Source organism: Propithecus coquereli, unplaced genomic scaffold, assembly GCF_000956105.1.
Source record: "Propithecus coquereli isolate 6110/MARCELLA unplaced genomic scaffold, Pcoq_1.0 Scaffold38, whole genome shotgun sequence".
NCBI lineage: Eukaryota > Metazoa > Chordata > Mammalia > Primates > Indriidae > Propithecus > Propithecus coquereli.
The window spans coordinates 1,039,974-1,058,680 of record NW_012149507.1 but is presented as its reverse complement, the minus strand read 5'-3'; the positions used below and the strand labels follow the sequence as shown (position 1 = coordinate 1,058,680).

General features: G+C 38.9%; 1 protein-coding gene across 1 annotated transcript in view; it reads right to left on the bottom strand.

Annotated features, from left to right (window-relative positions):
- L3MBTL4 (l(3)mbt-like 4 (Drosophila)) overlaps nucleotides 1-18,707 on the bottom strand; it is a 357,691-nt gene that overhangs the window by 187,534 nt on the left and 151,450 nt on the right. Inside the window, 1 exon segment of the mRNA XM_012652074.1 lies at nucleotides 2,743-2,845. Within this exon segment, the coding sequence (XP_012507528.1) occupies nucleotides 2,743-2,845 (103 nt within the window).

Sequence of the window (18,707 nt, the reverse complement as noted above, 5' to 3'; positions counted from 1 at the left end):
CACTTGTTAGTGGACACTTATATGTGGGAGATAAGCTGTGGCATACAGGGGGTACAGAGGGGTATAACGGACACTGGACTGAGAAGGGGGAAGGTTGGGAGAGGGGGAAAGGGAGGAAAATTACCCATCAGGTACCATGTATGCTACTCAGGTGACAGGCACACTAAAAGCCCTGACTTCACTATACAATTCATCCATGTAACAAAAAAACATTTGTACTCCCTAATTCTATTGAAATAAATTTTAAAAAACACAAAAAGGGTTAAATACAATAAAAATTATTTGAATTTCCTTTAATAGGTAAGTTAGAATTTATTTACCAGATGGTTTACATGTCTTATAAATCCTATTAAAAAATTCAAGTTCAAGAAACATCCAATTCTCTAATTTTTGTCTTTTCATTTCTACAGAGAAGCTAACTAAAGTACTCATTGCTTTTCATTTTTTGTTTCTCAGACCCTGGAATCATTAAGTTTTGAAGACCCTGCTCTTACTTACATGAGTGTTCCATCATAACAAGGTCGGGGACTAGACAAGAGACAATCATACGGCATCACCGTGGCAGCACTGCGAATCTGTGAAGTCTGGAGACAGGATAATCTCTCACGCCTGCTAGCTCCCCCAAAACATCCCATTATTCTCACTCTCCTTCCTTCAGCATTTCATTTTTCTCTTTAAGTTTCATAGAATGCTTTTCATTTAACTCTTCTTTTTACATTCTTCTAGTTCATTCAGAAGTTCTGAGGCCAACCTTCAAAGGCTACTTGGTAGATAAACTCATGACAAATATTTTTAATATTATTGATAATTAGACAATACAAATACAAGCATCAATTAGACCCTATTTGCATCATGTGGGATGAGCAAAAGTTCAGGGAAGCTGCTGGTTCAAAGCGAAGCATGCCTGTTGTGTCTTTGTTCACAACCCTTTCAGAATCCAGTAAAGAAAGGTGAATCAACGACACCTAAGAACAGTGCGGAGTCGGCTTTGATGGAATGGGACAAGTGGCCTTGAGTGGGCTGCTCGACCGCCTTGAGAAGCTGTCAAGGAATGCTATCTGTTACATTAGCACCGGAACCACAGGAGAACAATCTCCAGAGAGCTCTAGGAGACAGACCTCCACACTAAGGCCTGACTAACTTTGAGGATAATGACTCAAATTTAGACGGAGGCCCTCAGGTGGCCAGTTATTTCACCTGGAAATACGTGCCTCTCAGAAATCTCTCATGAGAAGGCAGAATATGCCAAACTCTCAGGGCTGCCTGACAGACTCTGTGTAGATGGAAACGCTCTATACCCATGCCATCCGATACCATAGCCACTGAGGCTGTTAAGCATTAGAAATATGATCAAGTGTGTCTGAGGAGCTGATTTAAACTCTGTTTAATTTTAATGAATTTAAGTTTAAGCAGACACATGTGACTGGTGACTACCATACCGAACTTTGTAACTCTAGCTTAAACACATACACGCATAAACACACACACACACACACACACACACACACACATGCACACACACACGCAGCCTGAGGAAGATTCTCTATAGCCATTTATTCCTAGTGATGTCTAGAAAGTGGCTCTACCACCTCCTCCAGAGTCCTCAGCTGAGACAGAGCACCCTCCCAATGATGGTGTCTCTACTCTGTGCTCTCCCCGCTGCCTGGCCTCCCTTCTTCTCCTCTCCCTCACTCAGCACCGACCGTTTCTGCCGGTCCAGCCCCACTCATACTCTGTGAGCCCTACAGATTTGTGCAAGTGGCCAAGCACCTACTTGCCTTTATTTCTTCAATGGATATTATATCTTTTGTCTTTTAAGTTCTAGTATATTTACACATATAACATTTATATTCAAGTATGCTATTTGGGAGTGCGTCTCATTATGTCCTACAGTGACATTTGCTTTGGTTCACTGAAAAATGTTTTAGGCACTGGCTCCTAGGATGGCCTGAAAACCCCAGTAAGGCAGGGACTTCCTGCACTGCACTTAGATCTCTTCTATTCAAACAAATGTTTTCTTGCTGCACGTAATATATGACTTAATTTTTTTCTTTGTTTATCTATGGTGTTTGTTTTACATATTTGTGTATTTGGACAACTTTGATGTTAATTCTGTTCAGTTTTAATATACATATTCTGTTTCTAGATCACCGATATGATATTTCATCTATATATTTTTTTTACCAACTGATGGAGACAGAAAAACAAGCAAGGATATACACATTTATTTGCATTTACTTTTCCTTATAAGCATCACCTACTCTATGTTATTATCAAATATTTAAAACATGGGCATATTCTACAACACAATTTCACATTTTCTATTCTTTCACAGAATAAGAAAGAGAGAAAAAGAAATAGAGGCAAGGTGAAAACAAAAAGGGAAAGGTAAGAGACACTGGAATTTCTCTAGAGGAAAGCAAGTTTCAGGACTGGGATGGGGCACAGGGTGGTGAGCATATCTGAGAAGGTATTTACGTCTTAGGAAAACTGTCAGAGAACAGAGACTCTAGGATGTGATGTGGGTCTGGGAAACACCTTGTAAGTCCAAGAAGGCTCTAGAAGGGCAGAGGTAGGTAGGCAGCAGGAAACGTTTTAAAAGGGCCTTTACAACACAGAGAAGGGTGTGTCATACAGGCTGCTAGCTCCAAGTGGCTCATCTATGGTGCTGTATGTAGCTTCTAATCTGTATAATGTTTTTTATTCATCCCTGCAATAATTTAAATAAGAAAAAAATTTTACCTGTGATGTCCTGAATAACGTGGACCACGGATATGGCCTATTCCTCGGCACCCTGGAGTAGGACAAACAGCTTGACCTGGAAGGATTTTCACATCATTTGCTCCTTCAGGAAGTAAAAGAACATAACTTGAAAACACCCTCATTAAAGAAGACATTAAAAGACTAAAATACATAAACGATGTTAATTAAGACTTTACATATTAAAAATAAACCATCACCAAAAAACATTTATTGATTACTTATATTTTATAACATGATTTAGCAGAAAATATCAGTGCTGTAATAAATAACACTAACAGCACAACTAATATCAGAGAGGAAAATGAATAGGCATTGAAGAAACTTAAAAACAAATATGAGAACATTCACTTCTTTCTTTCAGAGTTTAATAATAGCAAAACCAACACAGCATGAGCCGAGAATGTGGGTATGCGAGGTCTGGGTTGTGGTTCCCCAGTGAAATCCTCACTCAGCCACAGCAAGGCTCTTCAAATGCTGGACAGAAACCACACTAGCAAACTGGGTGTGCTGCAGACAGTAGACACGGCCCTCACACGTGCTTGCTCAAGAGCTGTCAAAGCTAGGTAAGGAAAGAACTGACATTAGATATACGATAGTGCATGCTATACTATATACTATACTATACTATATCCTATATTACACTGTACTATACTATACAATATCCTATACTACACTGTACTAAACTGTATACTATACTATATCCTATACTGCACTGTATTATACTATGATATACTATACTATATCCTATACTGCACTGTACTATACTATATGATATACTATACTATCTCCTATACTACACTGTACTATACTATATCCTATACTACATTGTACTACGCTATATGATATACTACACTATATCCTATACTGCACTGTACTATACTATATGATATACTACACTATATCCTGTACTACACTGTACTACGCTATACGATATACTAACACTATATCCTGTACTACACTGTACTACGCTATACGATATACTATACTATATCCTATACTACACTGTACTACGCTATACGATATACTATACTATATCCTATACTACACTGTACTACGCTATACGATATACTATACTATATTCTATACTATACTGTACTACGCTATATGATATACTAACACTATATTCTATACTACACTGCACTGTACACTAACCACTCCAGGCCGGAGATGAATTCTGTCAATCCCAAGAGGCAATCTACCACTGAAGATTATCAGGATTTAAATCCCCATATCCTGTTCTATGATTTTCCTCAGTCTTCCCCGCCCCCAAACACACACACACACACACACACACACACACACACACACACACACTGACAGACATTGGCTCCTGGGGTGCTGTCCCAGGCCGCCATACCACTCTAGGTCTTACATCACTAACCATCCCACGCTTGCCTTCTCCCCTCCCAGCTCTCAGACTTCCATTTCCTGCTCAACAAACTCCTTATTTCCTCATCCTCGGCTCAGTATTTTCTCTGCCTCCCAGCCCTAGCTTCACTGGGATGCTGGCTAAGGACACGGCTTCCTGCAGCCCTCCTTAGGAGGACCTTCACTCACTCACCGTGTGTCTCAGGACTGGCAGAGGAGCCAGTGCCCTCTTCCTCCCTCTTTCTCCAGTGCCTCTCTGGAGCACACCTCTAACACTCCTGCCATCTGAGGCCGGCGGCGTGGGCTCCCGTCCATCTGCCTGCTGTCCCCCACACCATTCAGGGAAGACTGGCGCCTGCTCGCCGTGTTCTACTCTGCCCCAACGCCAGCTCAGCACCCACAGTCACGCTGCCCATGTTCTGCCCCAGCAGACCATTAACTCCATCGGCTCACACACACAGAAAACCCTCCGGAGCTTGTCATCACCCAAAACGGCCCCGCTTCTAAAATCACTAAGCAACACCCCACCTGACCACAAAATCCCATCCTTCCTGATTGTGTACTCAGGTATCCCAAGTGCTTATGGTTTTTTCAACAACAATGGAATTTCAAGGCCACTAGTTTCTTTTCTTTTCTCTTTCTCAGTCCTTTCTCATCATAAGCCCCTGTTTAACTTAGATTCTATCAACCATTATTTGACCCTTTATCGCAAATAACTTAAACCCTCCTGCCTCTCTGACTTTTTGTCATTCCTGGCTGTGGGAAAAAGGGCAACCATGAATCAGTTGAAACATCCTGCTGCTCTGTGTTTTTCATGACTAAGTTCTCCTGGAAAAAAATTACACATAGTGCAGCCTTACCAAAAAACCACTCTCACCACACCTTCCACCGACACCCACCTTCGGCTCTCAGCAGCTGATCCTGCCTGCTGCCAAGTGAGGATGCAGGAGCCAGTGGACAGGAACGCCATCCCACCCTGCCTATCCTCTCCCTCCTTCCTTTCGTTACAATGCACAGAGCATTCTCTCTGCTCCAAAGCAATGCCTCACCGTTTATGTTTGCACCCCATCCACCTCCTATTCCCCAGGATCTACAGGCTATCATACATTTCCATAATTCCTAGACTACTGACCAACACTAAACATACTCCAGTTCCCCCTATTATAAAAAGAAACAAACACAAAAAAGAAAACAAGAACCTACAACTTTACTTGGCTCCCACATTCCCCCTTAGTGGCTGTTCACCCTTCTCTACTTCATAGCAAACTTCTCAAAGAAGTTACCTCTATCCTCACAGCTCCCTTCTCGAGCCACATTAATCTACTTTCTAAGGTTACTAATGACTTCTGTGCATTAAGCCTCTGTGCACTGCTGAGTATGCATCACACTCAACGCCTATAGTACCATTAATCACAGCTGGCTGTCTCCTCTTAGAATTGTTATTGTCTGCTGGCTTTGGTGACATCACACTGACAGTTTTCCTTCTGCATGTGAACATTCTTTTGTAATCTCCTTTGCCAGTTTTCCTCCTTCAGTTGACCTTAATATGTCAGAGAACCTCCTCAAGATTTGTTCCTGGGCCATGCATTTCTACAGCTTCATACACAACTGTATGCAACAGATGCTCACAGACTTGAGCCCTGGCATTCTCGAAGTTCCAGACCAAGCTTTCTACTCGTCATCTCCATGGGAATCTTGTAAAGTCATTTCAAACTCAAGATGTTCAAACTGAACCCATTGTCTTGTCGTCCTAACCTACTCTTCCCCCAGAGTGGCTCATCTTGATAAACCGCGTCACATTCCATGCCAGACTCATGGTCCTTGACATCCCCCCTCCCTCACTTCACTGCACCCTATCAATCAATCCTCAATTTCTTAGCTATTTCTTTAACCTGGCCTAATCTAATCCACCATCATCTCCTGCCTAAAGAATTTTAATAGCCATTCTTTACTCATCCCAATCTATTCTCTATCCTACAAACAGAGCAATATTTTCAAAACATAAGTCTAATCATATCACTTCCCTCTCAGAACCTTTTAATGGCTTCTCATTGCTGTTAGGACTAAACCCCAAATCCTTAGCCTAGCATACCTGATCTGGCTCCTGTCTCTTCAGAGATCTCTTACTTGTTTCTCCATATTCAGTATTCTGCATCCATACTGGCCTTTTCCTGTCCCTTGAACCTGCTGGGTTCTTTCAAATCTCAGGACATTTGCATGTTGGAATAAGCATCCCACCAGTTCTTGGATAGAATTATCTTTCAGGTCACAGTTTATATTTCACATCCTCAGGCTAACTTCTGAGAGGAGGTTATGTCCCCTTTTATACAGCATTTACCTCAACTATAAATTAAACAATTATTTGTTTAATGTTTACCTTGTTTATTAGACTGCAAGCTGCAAGCCTGAGTCTATTTCACCATTGTGTTGCCAGCACCTAGCCTGACACATAGTTAGTGCTCGGTAAATGCTTATTGAATGAATAGGTGAGTATTCCACAGTTCTTTCCTGAGGTCCTCATAGTCTAGGAAAGAGGCTTACATAGCAACCCGAAATTCACATTACATTGTAATTACATTGCATGAAAATACTGACTGATGCTAGGTCCCAATATGTGGTGATGTTAGAACAAATATTTAAACTCAAATTACCTTTTCATTACATTGAATGAACGATAAGAAAGTATACCTTGGACATTTCTTATGCTCTCATAACTTTGTGAAACATATTGAGGGATAAGTAGAGAGAAAAAGAGCTCCCCTACCCAAAGGCAGTTTTTGGAAACAGTTTTTTAACAAAACAACTTTTAAATAAATCAGAGGAGTTGGTGTTTAAAACCAGTCCCTAATTTAAAAATATGCTTGTGTCATTCAGTAAACAAAAGGATCTATGAGAAAAGAAACATAGGGTATATAAACAAACTTTTGTCTAAACTGCTTCTCACAACACACCACCTAGGCTACCACCAAAAAGGCCCAGGATATTAAATCCATAAACAAACAAACAAAATACTCTGCATCAGCCCATCCAGATGTAACTCTGGACAACATTCCACACACAGTGACCTCTCAATGAATGCTACTTAATATTGTTTTCAGTACTATTTCAATACAGTTGATTAAATTAAAGCTTAAAGTGATATTTTTAATATTTATCAATGCATATTTATCTCCATATCCCTCACAGGCACCATAATTCTCTCCTTGGTAGAGCTGGAAGGGGAGGCATGACCTCAACTACAGGGAGAAGAGTTATCACATTAAGAGCCACAGCAAAGGATTTAACTAGGCAGTCAAGAAGAAGAGGAAATAAAAATGCATGGAACCTAGCAATTTCCTCATTAAATACTGTATGATGAAGTGTAATGGGCTGAATCAGTGGTGAATTACGCAGAGAGCTACCCATGGGGGAAAAGAAACCTGCAAATTCTACAACAGTTCACATTATTGCCTCTAAGATAAAGGAAAACCATGATTAAATTAATGGTTTTTTTCCAGAAAATAATCATATTTTTCCAAGAATATCTTGTAATTTGGATACTGAAAGAATTAGATTTCAAGAAAAAATGTTCTCAGCTCTAAATGACTTCTTCAGAGACTCCATCCCTGACCATGTTAGCCTTTCCTACCTTCTTTTTACCACTTATCCTGAAATTAGTTTCCTAGTTTATTTGCTTATATCAACTGTCTCCTTCACCAGAGTGAGGACATTTACCTCATCTCGCCTGTTCACCACTGAGCCCCCAGCACCTACTGGAGCAGTGACTGGCACCTAATAATATTCAATAAGAATGTTTTATGAATGCATAAAGGATAATAAAAACAACAACAATTGATACCTGTAAGCATTATTTTGGTGGATTTTCACCATAATGCTGTGAGATGATCACTATTTCATTCTCATTTCATATCTTGGCTTGTCTAAAATCAATCTCTCATCTTCTATTTCTAAATATTAGAAGCTACTTGCTCTGTCAAGCAGCAGGAATAACTCCTATTTTATTGTAAGTCTTCTCTGAAAAACTTTACTCAGGTAGGAGTAAATCTAATGTCAAGGTTCTTCTTGCCAAAACAAAAAAAAAAATAGAAAATATCCTTGTAAACTAAAATTATCTGAATCATGAATAATGCTTCATCCTAACATGACACTGCAGTAAGATGTCCTCATGGGATCAAACGCACAGTTACTATACGCAGCCAGAACACACACTGAGGTTGCCTACCAGCATCCATCCCGCCTTCCTTGTTAACCACACCTTGCTTTTGTTCAGGGCAGCAATGTGCCCAGCGAAAAATGCCATCTTTCTCAGCCTCTCTTACATCCAGACGTGGTCACTTGACACTGCCAGGGACAGTAAGCCCTAAGGAAAGGCACTGTGAGGACAAATGCTTTTCTTTTCTATTAAAAGGGTGAAGACAAGACTGGCGCTGCTTGGGCCACTTCCCCCTTCTTTGAACTTCCTGGAATGTGAATGTAAAAGCTCAGGAGATGATAAGCACAAAGACAAAAGCAAAAGTGTTTTAGGAAAGAAGAGAATAAAGACAGACAGATCCTGGCCCTTAACACTGCCAGCCTTGGACAGTGATCTGTCATGCAGGAAAAATAACCCTCTCTTTGATTAAGCCGTCATAAACAGATTTTTGTGTTACTTGCAGCTAAAAAATTCCTAGGATAAAACAGCAATTTTATTTTGATTTTCCTTTTGTGAAATCAAGCAATTGTCCTTAAAAAAAAACCCCAGAGTTGCGTATGGATATTAGACCTATTGTCATGTAAAGATGATGTACAATATCAAGGCAAAAATCAAGAAATAAAAGAGATTATACTCATCTCTAGAAAATGAGAAAGGGAACTGTCTTTTTTTATTTCAAATGGCCCAAACTGGTGACCATGAGTGATGTAAATGAAAAGGCTTCTTATTCTACCCAGAATGAGTTACAGCTGAGATCATCTTCCTCCTTTTGAGTAGGGTGCAGTTTCCTCTGAGAATTGTTGTTTTGTTTGGTATAGAGATGACCAGAGTACAATGATAATACTGACACTGACTGAAGCAAATTAAGATGATCTATCCATTTAAATATCTATATGAGTTCCAGATTGATATTGACCAGCATCAAAAAATAAGAGTCAAGCATCAGCATTCTTACCCTTGGTTCAATACTAATTGCTCACTGCTGGAAAAGTATTCATTTTGACCTCATTCATTTAGCAAGTTTATTTTTTTTAATAGAGAAATGACATTAGCATTGGGTGGTAATATCCGCTAGAGGTTATACAAACACTGCTTCTTTGAAAAGGGAACAGATTTAAATGACACTGGTAATGGACAAGTTAAGATGTTTTATTTTTTCTCATTTTTAAAATAAAAATAACCACTGAAGGTTATTCATTGTGTGCCTGTTAGGTGCCAGATGGTATTCCCGGTGCTAGGGCAAGGGAAGCAAACCAAATAGAAAGACCCTGGCCCCTTGGAGCTTACCTTTTGGTGCCAAAGACAGGATAAACCATCAAATCGGAGACATTATATGAAGTCAGACAGTGATGGCAACAAGAAGATCTAGACAGTGGAGTCAGGAAGAGAATGGGATGAGGTGGACATGGGGTTGCTTTTTAAGGCAGAGCAATCAGGGAAGTAGTCGTGGTGTTTGAGCAGGATCCTACACGAGGTGAGAGCGTAAGACATGGGACAGCAGCCAGAAGGCCAGTGTGGCTGAGGTCGAATGGATGATGGGAAAGGTGGTGGGAGATGAGAGCGTGTGGTCCAGGGAAAGCGTCTCCTGTTTATTCTGGGATGGGAGAACACTGTAAAGTATTGCGTGAATCAGTGAAAACACACCTACTGAGCCCCCATTCTTTGAGAACTGTTTACTTCTTCCACTGGAACTCGTAAAGAGCTTGAGGCATTGTGACTGGGGCTGGGGCAAGCCTTCGGGATGGCATTCGCCCCTGGTATTTACAGCCGGGGTGAGATGAGGTCCACGGTGAGGGAGTGTCAATGGAGAACAGAAGACCTCTGAGGACTGAACTCTGGCAATGCCAACAGGCAGAGACTGGCACGGAGTGAGAAAGGAGGCTGAGAAGGAGCAGCCAGGGCAGTAAGAGGAAAGCCGGGAGGAAAGCCCTGGAGGAGTCATGTGAAGACCACACGAGGGTTAAGACTCGCACGCTGGCCTCTCGGTTTGGCATCCGCAGGTGCCATGATTCTAACAAGAATGTTTGTGGTGAAAAGACGTCAGCAAGCCTCACGGAAGCTCAAGGGAGAATGGAAGAGGAAAAAGGGGAAAGCTATAGTTTAAACAACTTTTTTGAGAAGTTTTTATATAAAAGATGGTATTAAAGTGGGTATAAAAACTGGGTTTATGCCCTATTATAGTGGGTATAAAAACTGGGTTTATGCCCCCAAAAGTATTTTCATTATTGTTTTTGTTTGAGTGATGATGAGAATGTTTCAATAGAGGGAGAATTTGATAATGTGGAGAGAGAGGGTGTAATTGCAGGGAAAAGCCCTGGAGTGGCCATGCAGTGACAGGCCTCCTCGGGGAAGGGCTGCCGGCAGGAGCGGGGCTGTCACCAGTTCCCATGGAAGGGGAGGCAAAGCGCACGTGTGCAGATGAGGGCGTGCTGATGGACTGGATGGCAGGAGGAGACAAATTTCTTCACTGATAGCTTTTATTTTCTCAGCAAAATAGGCAGCAAGGTCAACAGCTGAGATCGAGAATGGGGCAAGAGAGCAAAAGTATTAAATCTAAAACTAAAAATAAATAAAGCAACTGTTCAAATATGTACATGTCCCCATTTCAAATAATTAGGCTTTTACTATCTTTATTTTGGATTGGAAAGTTTTAGGTTAGGATCCTGGTTTTTTCCCACTCCACCCCTCAGGAAATTTATATTATAGTTTGCTAAGAAGATTTAATGAAATAATTACCCTTGAATGTTGGGGAATGCAAAGAGTAAGCATTATCTTTCAAACTGAAATTATAGGTTAATCATACCCATTCTCCATCTCCTAATTAAATTAGGGACAATAAATACCAGTTGTGCTGTAATAATGAGTTTTTCAAACAGAAGAAGAAAAATAGTATAACCAAACACCACAGTCACTTGTACTTGGGTTTCAGGCCATTGTATGTCATGATATATAAATAAAATAGAACAATAATTTTGTGAAATAGAAATTCAACAAAAGAATCAAAAAAGTTCCTAAAAATGTGAATTTTATACTTACCTGATGATCTAGAAAAATCTTCAAAGTATTACAGTGACAATATTAGTAGAGAAAAATAGTCTGTCTACCTAATGTAGGAAAACATTTAGAAATGTTATAGAGTCCTAAAGAAGACCTGTGAATGTAGTAATACTTATCTATCACATAGAAAAAAATCTACAGTAAGACAAGAGTGCAAAAGCAGTAAGTCCCTTTCACAGATCAGACAGAGCTATGGAGCGGTTATGGCAAAAAGAAAAACTTGTTATATGGGGCTTTGCTTATTATTTACAATGAGACAGAAGACCACTTATTTAACAAAGAACTGTCAAAGATTGTTTTAGAAAAATATTGTAAAATGCATTTATCATACATTAAGCTTTACGTAAAAGACAATAAATAATATAGTGCATAACTGGTTAATTACACAAGGGTCCCATAAACAGATGACCTCATGTTTAAATATGGGTACAGTATAAGAGAGACCAGGTGTTCGATGGAAAATGCAATGATTTGACCTGGAGTGTCTGGATGAAGCATTTTAGAGCCAGCTGTGTACTCGCAGGAGCTACTGTAAGGATTAGGGACAAGCAAGTAAAACAGGTACATATATAGTTTTTAAATGATATGTGGATAAAATAACATTAAATAAGAAAGGAAAAAATGGAGATTCAATTTCAGATATCTCTCCAAACATGTCATATTAGTATTTTAAACTAAAGAATTTATAACACAGTTTATACTTCAACTATTTAAATACACAAAACTAGGCTCTTTTTGTATTAAAGAATAGGCCTTTGTAAAATGTTGGATTGTTTTATAACCCTGTTTTGACCTTTCAAAAAACCAGGAAAATGACCCTTTTGTTGATCTCTGGAAAGGATAAAATTGTGAGAGGCCCAAGAAGGTAACGAGGAAGCACAGAATTTTAAGTGTAGAAAATGACTTTAAGGATTATTGACACACACACAAAAATATTATACAAATAACTAAACAAAATTGAATTAAACCTACTGATACACTGATCACCTTATTGTGAGGGACTGAAGAGTAATATGGCATCTAAAAGTATTTAATACAAATACTCCTTGACTAGATAGCTCTGTTCCATTTTTTTCATTATTTTTAAGAAAGAAATAAGAATCTGTGATCACAATAGATGCATTTGTTTTTTAAACTTTACATTTTATAATGAAATTCTCTTTCAAAGAAATTATAAAAAACTAAAACTACTTTCTTTTGCTTGAACCTCCTTAGCCTTTTATTATATATGAAAATCAGCTTTAAAAAAGAAAAGAAAACAAAACAAAACAAAAACAACGAAAAAACCTACTTTGGTATTTGGTTTATGTAATGAATTATTCTCATCTCACCAAGTGAAAACACTGCAAAGTCACCCTGTTCTCTTTCTTCCTTCCTTCCTCTCTCCCTCCCTCCACATTGCCTTAAGCAAGGTGATACTAAATTCAAGCCAAAAGGTAACTTGTACACTCCATATTCCCAGGACTTTTCTTACATGAAGGGAGACAAGGAAAGCACAATGAGGGAGCTTAGGAAGTGCTTCTGAGCCTCCCCAGTTCTTGAACTGCTTTTTCCCCCTTTTAACCAAAGAAGCAATTTAGTACATTCCAGTTTCACTGAAGGTGTCACATCTGATGTTCTGACTAAAAAATCAAACTGACTAGTTGCAGATAGAAATGTCATCTGTTCTCATAACCAAACATATAGAAATATAAAAGTTATTTAAAATGAAACACTCTCTATAAATCCAGACTCCCAAATGGGGTGACATCTTTCCAATAAGCTGAAAAGTGTATCTACTGCAGTAACTATGGCGTCCATAATCACTTCTCAAATTAGCCTGACAGGGCTGCAATAAGAGCTTCCCTGACCAATGAGCTTTGGGCCCTTCTTAACAGAAAATGTCGTGAGCTGTTTGAAAAGCTCTTAAAAATTTTTAATTACATTTTTCCCCATGGGTTCTGCCCTAAACCTAACTCTACAATTCATGACATTCCCTTATTGAATTACCTGTGAATAGACTTGGCAGAACTGCCAAGTTTCTAACTAGAAGGAACTCTTCCACCCTGATGTCTGTAACAGATGCTTCAATGAAGTGGAAGGAGCAGCACGCCTTCCCGCCAACACCCCTGCACTAGGTTGTCCCCTGTGGCTTTGGATTTGTCTGGACTGTAGAACGGGGAAAGAAGGGTAAGCCTGCATGGAGTGCGTTCGTGCTGCCCAAGGGAGCGCCATGCAAGGATATGCAGCAGACCTGACTTCCTACATGCTGACTGATCAAAACGGCACATAGCAACGCTTAATTTCACTGTTACTATGCAGGCACTCCATTTAGAGAAGGAGAGAAGGCTCCCATGATCATTTACCATTCAAATTCTAACGTGCCAATGGCCATGTGAGCATCACAGTGCCACAGATCTCCTGGAGTGCCATCTCAGTACAGTCTAAAGCAGCACCAGGGTCCACAAGGTCAGAGGCCATGGACACAGCAGGACCAGGAGAGCCTGGGAGTCTACTAGAAGGATTGGCACACTGAACTGGAAGGGGATCAGATGTCTAAATATATAAATTTCTAGGTCCCACAAAATCAGAATTGCAGAGGTAAGCTTGTGAATCTTATTTCTTAAGTGTTCTCCATCCAGGCTGGAAACCACTAACCTAGTGCATTCACTTATTTTTGTAAATAAAATAAAAGTTTAGAAGATCATATACATTATGTCAGCTCATAAATCACATTGTGATATTCAGGACAAGAATTCAAGGTTCCTGACTTGCAAATCTGTGCCCTTTTGACTCTGCTATGCTGCACGATAAGCAACTGCTATAATTATTTTTTAAATTTTAAAATATTTAATTGACAAAGATTGTATATATTCAAGATGTACACTATGATGATTTGACATACATATATTATACATTATATAATGATTACCACAATCAAATTTATTAACACATTATTTACCACCCATGCTGTACATTAAATCCCCACAACTTGTTCATCCTATAACTGAAAATTTGTACACTTTGACCAACATCTCTCCATTTCCTCCACCCCCCAAACCCAGACTCTGGTATCCACCATTCTACTCCTTTCTTCTATTAGTTAGACTTTTTTAGATTTTATACATGTGAGATAGTATAGTATTTTTCTTTCTGTGCCTGGTTTATTTCACTTAGCATAATGTCCCCCAGGTTCATACGTGATGTTGCAAACAGCAGGACTGCCTTCCTTTTAATTGCTGAACAATATTCAATTGTATATATACACCACATTTTCTTTATCCATTCATCCATCAATGGACACAACAGGTTGTTTCCGTATGTTGGCTATTGTGAATAATGCTGCAATGAACATGGGGGTGCAGATATCTCTTGGAGATACTGATTTCATTTCATTTGGATACATAACCAGAAGTGAGATTGATGGATCATATGGTAGTTATAATTTTAAGAGAATCTTTAAAAATTTTTAGTTTTCCATAATGGCAATACCAATTTACATTCCCACCAACAGTGTACAAGGGTTCCCTTTTTTCCACATCCTTACTAACACTCGTTAATCTATTGTCTTTTTCATAATAGCCATCCTAACAAGTGTGAGGTGGTATTTCATTGTAGTTTTGATTTGCATTTCTCTGTTTATTAGTGATTCTGAGCACCTTTTCCTATACCTGTTGTTCATCTACATGACTTCTTTAGAAAAATGTTTATTTGGGCCCTTTGTCCATTTTTAATTTTTTAATATTTTTTGCTATTGAGTTGTATGAGTTTCACATATATATATATATATATATATATATATATATATATATATATATATATGAATATCAATCCCTTTATTAGATGTATGGTTTGGAAATATCTTCTCCCATTCAGTAGGTTGTCTCTTCATTCTGTTGACTGTTTTCCTTACTATGCTGCAGTTTTTCAGTTTGATGTAGTCCCACTCGTTTATTTTTGCTTTTGTTGCCTGCTCTTTTGTTGTCATATCCAAAAATTCACTGCCAAGACCAATGTCAAGGAGCTTTTTCCTTATATTCTCTTCTAGGAGTTTTATTGTTTCGGGTATTGCATTTAAGTCTTTAATCCATTTTGAGTTAATTTTTGTATATGATGTAAGACAAGGGTTCAATTTCATTCTTCTGCATGTGGATATCTAGTTTTCCCAGCACCATTTATTAAAGAGATTTCCTTTCCGTACTGTACATTCTTGGTGCCCTTGTCAAAAATTAGTTGATCATATATTCATGGTTTTTTTCTGGGCTCTCTACTCTGTTCCATTGGTCGATGTGTCTGTTTTTATGTCATTACCATACTTTTTTGATTACTCTAGCTTTGTACTATAGTTTGAAATGGGGAATGTGATATCTCCCGCTTTTTTCTTCTTAAAACTGCTTTTGCATATCAAAAAGATAATCCACCATGATCGAGTGGGATTCATCCTAGGGATGCAAGGATGGTGTAACACCTGCAAATCAATAAATGTGACTCACCACATAACAGAAACAAAAACGAAGACCACATGATCATCTCAATAGCTTCAGAAAAAGCATTCAATAAAATCTAGCACACTTTCATGATAAAAGCCATCAACAAACTAGGCATAGAAGGAACATATTTCAAAATTATAAAAGCCATACATGACAAATGCATAGTCAACATCATACTGAATGGGGAAAAGCTGAAAGCATTCTCCCTAAGAACTGGAATAAGACAAAGGTGCCCACTTCTGTTCAGCATAGTGCTGGAAGTCCTAGCCAGAGTAATCAGCCAAGAGAAAGAAATAAAGAATATCCAAATCAGGAAAGAGGAGGTCAAACTATCCCTGTATGCTGACAATATGATTTTATATCTAGAAAACCATAAAGACTCCGCCAAAAGACTTCTAGAGTTGATAAATTCAGCAAAGTCCCAGCTTACAAAATCAATATACACAGATCAGTAGCATTTCTATATACTAGTAACAGTCAAGTTGAGAGACAAATCAAGGACTCAATACAATTTACAATAGCTACAAAGAAAATAAAATACCTAGGAATATACCGTATAAAGGAGGTTAAAGACCTCTACAAGGAGAACTATAAAAAACTGCTCAACTTAATCACAGATAACACAAACAAAAAGAAAAACATCCCATGCTCATGGACAGGTAGACTAAACATGGTTAAAATAGCTATATTGCCCAAAGTGTTTACAGATTCAATGCAATCCCATCAACATACCAATGTCATATTTCACAGATCTAGAAAAAATAATCCTAAATTCATTTAGAACCAAACAAGATCCCATAGAGCCAAAGCAGTCTTGAGTAAAAAGAATGAATCTGGAGGCATCACATTACCTGACTTCAAATTATATCACAAGGCTATGGTAATCAAAGCAGGGTGGTATTGGTATAAAAGTAGAGGCATAAACCAATGGAATAGAATAGAGAACCCGGAAATAAAACCATCTACCTATAACCAACTGATTTTTGACAAAGCAGACAAAAATATACCCTGGGGAAAGAATGCCCTATTCAATAACGGCACTGGGAAAATTGAACAGCCATATGCAGAAGAATTAAACAGGATCCCTATCTCTCACCATATACAAAAATTAATTAAAGATTGATTAAAGACTTAATGTAAGATCTGACAACACAAAAATTCTAGAAGAGAAGAAAGGAAAAGCTCCTTTAGAAATGGGCCTAGGCAAAGAATTTATGACTTAGATCCCAAAAAATAAATACAGCAACAACAAAAATAAATCAATGGGACATAACTCAATTAAAAAGCTTTTCCACAGCAACGGAAAAGATCAACAGAGTGTATAGACAACCTGCAGAATAGGAGAAAAATATTCACAAACTACGCATCCAACAAAGGACAGATATCCATAATCTACAAAGAACTCAAACAAATCAGCAATAAAAAAAATTTAAAAAACCATCAAAAAGTGGGCAAAAGACACGATCAGAAGTTTTTCAAAAGAAGGTAGGCAAATGGCCAACAAACATATAAAAAAATGCTCAACATTACTAATTATCAGAGAAATGCAAATTAAACCCACCATGAGATACCCCCTTACCCTTATCAGAATGGCCATTATTAAAAAGTCAAAAACAATAGATGCTGGCATTGATGCAAAGAGAAAGGAACGTTTATACACTGTTGGTGGGACTGCAAATTAGTACAATCTCTATGGAAAACAGTATGGAGATTTCTCAAATAATCAAATGTAGACTCACCATTTGACCCAGAAATCTCACTGCTGGTTATCTACCCAAAGGAAAAGAATTCATTTTATCAAGAAGACACCTGAGGCCGAGCGCGGTGGCTCACGTCTGTAATCCTAGCACTCTGGGAGGCCGAGGCGGGCGGATCGTTCTGAGCTCAGGAGTTCGAGACCAGCCTGAGCAAGAGCGAGACCCCGTCTCTACCAAAAAATGGAAAGAAATTAATTGGACAGCTAAAAATATATGTAGAAAAAATTAGCCGGGCATGGTGGCGCGTGCCTGTGGTCCCAGCTACCCAGGAGGCTGAGACAGTAAGATTGCTTGAGCCCAGGAGTTTGAGGTTGCTGTGAGCTAGGATGACGCCACAGCACTCTAGCCCGGGCAACACAGTGAGACTCGGTCTCAAAAAAAAAAAAAAAAAATCCCACAAACTGCTGGGCTCCACCCCCACAGCTTCTGATGCAGTAGATCTGGGTGGAATCCCAAAATTTGCATCTTTAACAAGTTTCCAGATGAGGCTGATGCTGTTGGTCTGGGACCCTACTTTGAGAACCATTGGAACATCTCTGTGGTTGATTTTTCAAGGGTTCTGTAATAAATACTTCATATATTTTCTCACAAAAAAGACCCCTTCCCTGGTTTTTTACTCATTCAAGTAGGTTGTGAAAAATGATTTTAGAACAATACAGCAAATGATAACTCTTAGTTAGACCATGTGTTGCCATCAGTCCCTTGGGCTCTCCCACCCTCTGCTTTAGGGCTACTTAACAAATGAGATATGTTGCTAGGAAGCAATTTGTAAATTGATACCAACTTCTCAGACTGCCTGCTGTCTTTCCTGTTTTCTAGACTTAGTCAATCTGGACCATAAAGAAAGCAAATGCCAGCTGATGAATAGCGGCCAGCATGTCACTGACTCAGAGCCTCAGTTTCTTCAACTTCAAAATGAGGGAATGTCCAAACTGATCTGCCCAATATGATTACTTTAAACTATTAAATAATTAAATGAAAAAGTGAATTTGGTAGCTGTTTGTAAATTCTAAAGGAATTTGTTTTAGATTGTGTTCTATGGAGTTGTGCCAGAGGTCTCCGAGAGCAGCCTCTGGCCCACCCAGGCCTCCTTCAGAGCAG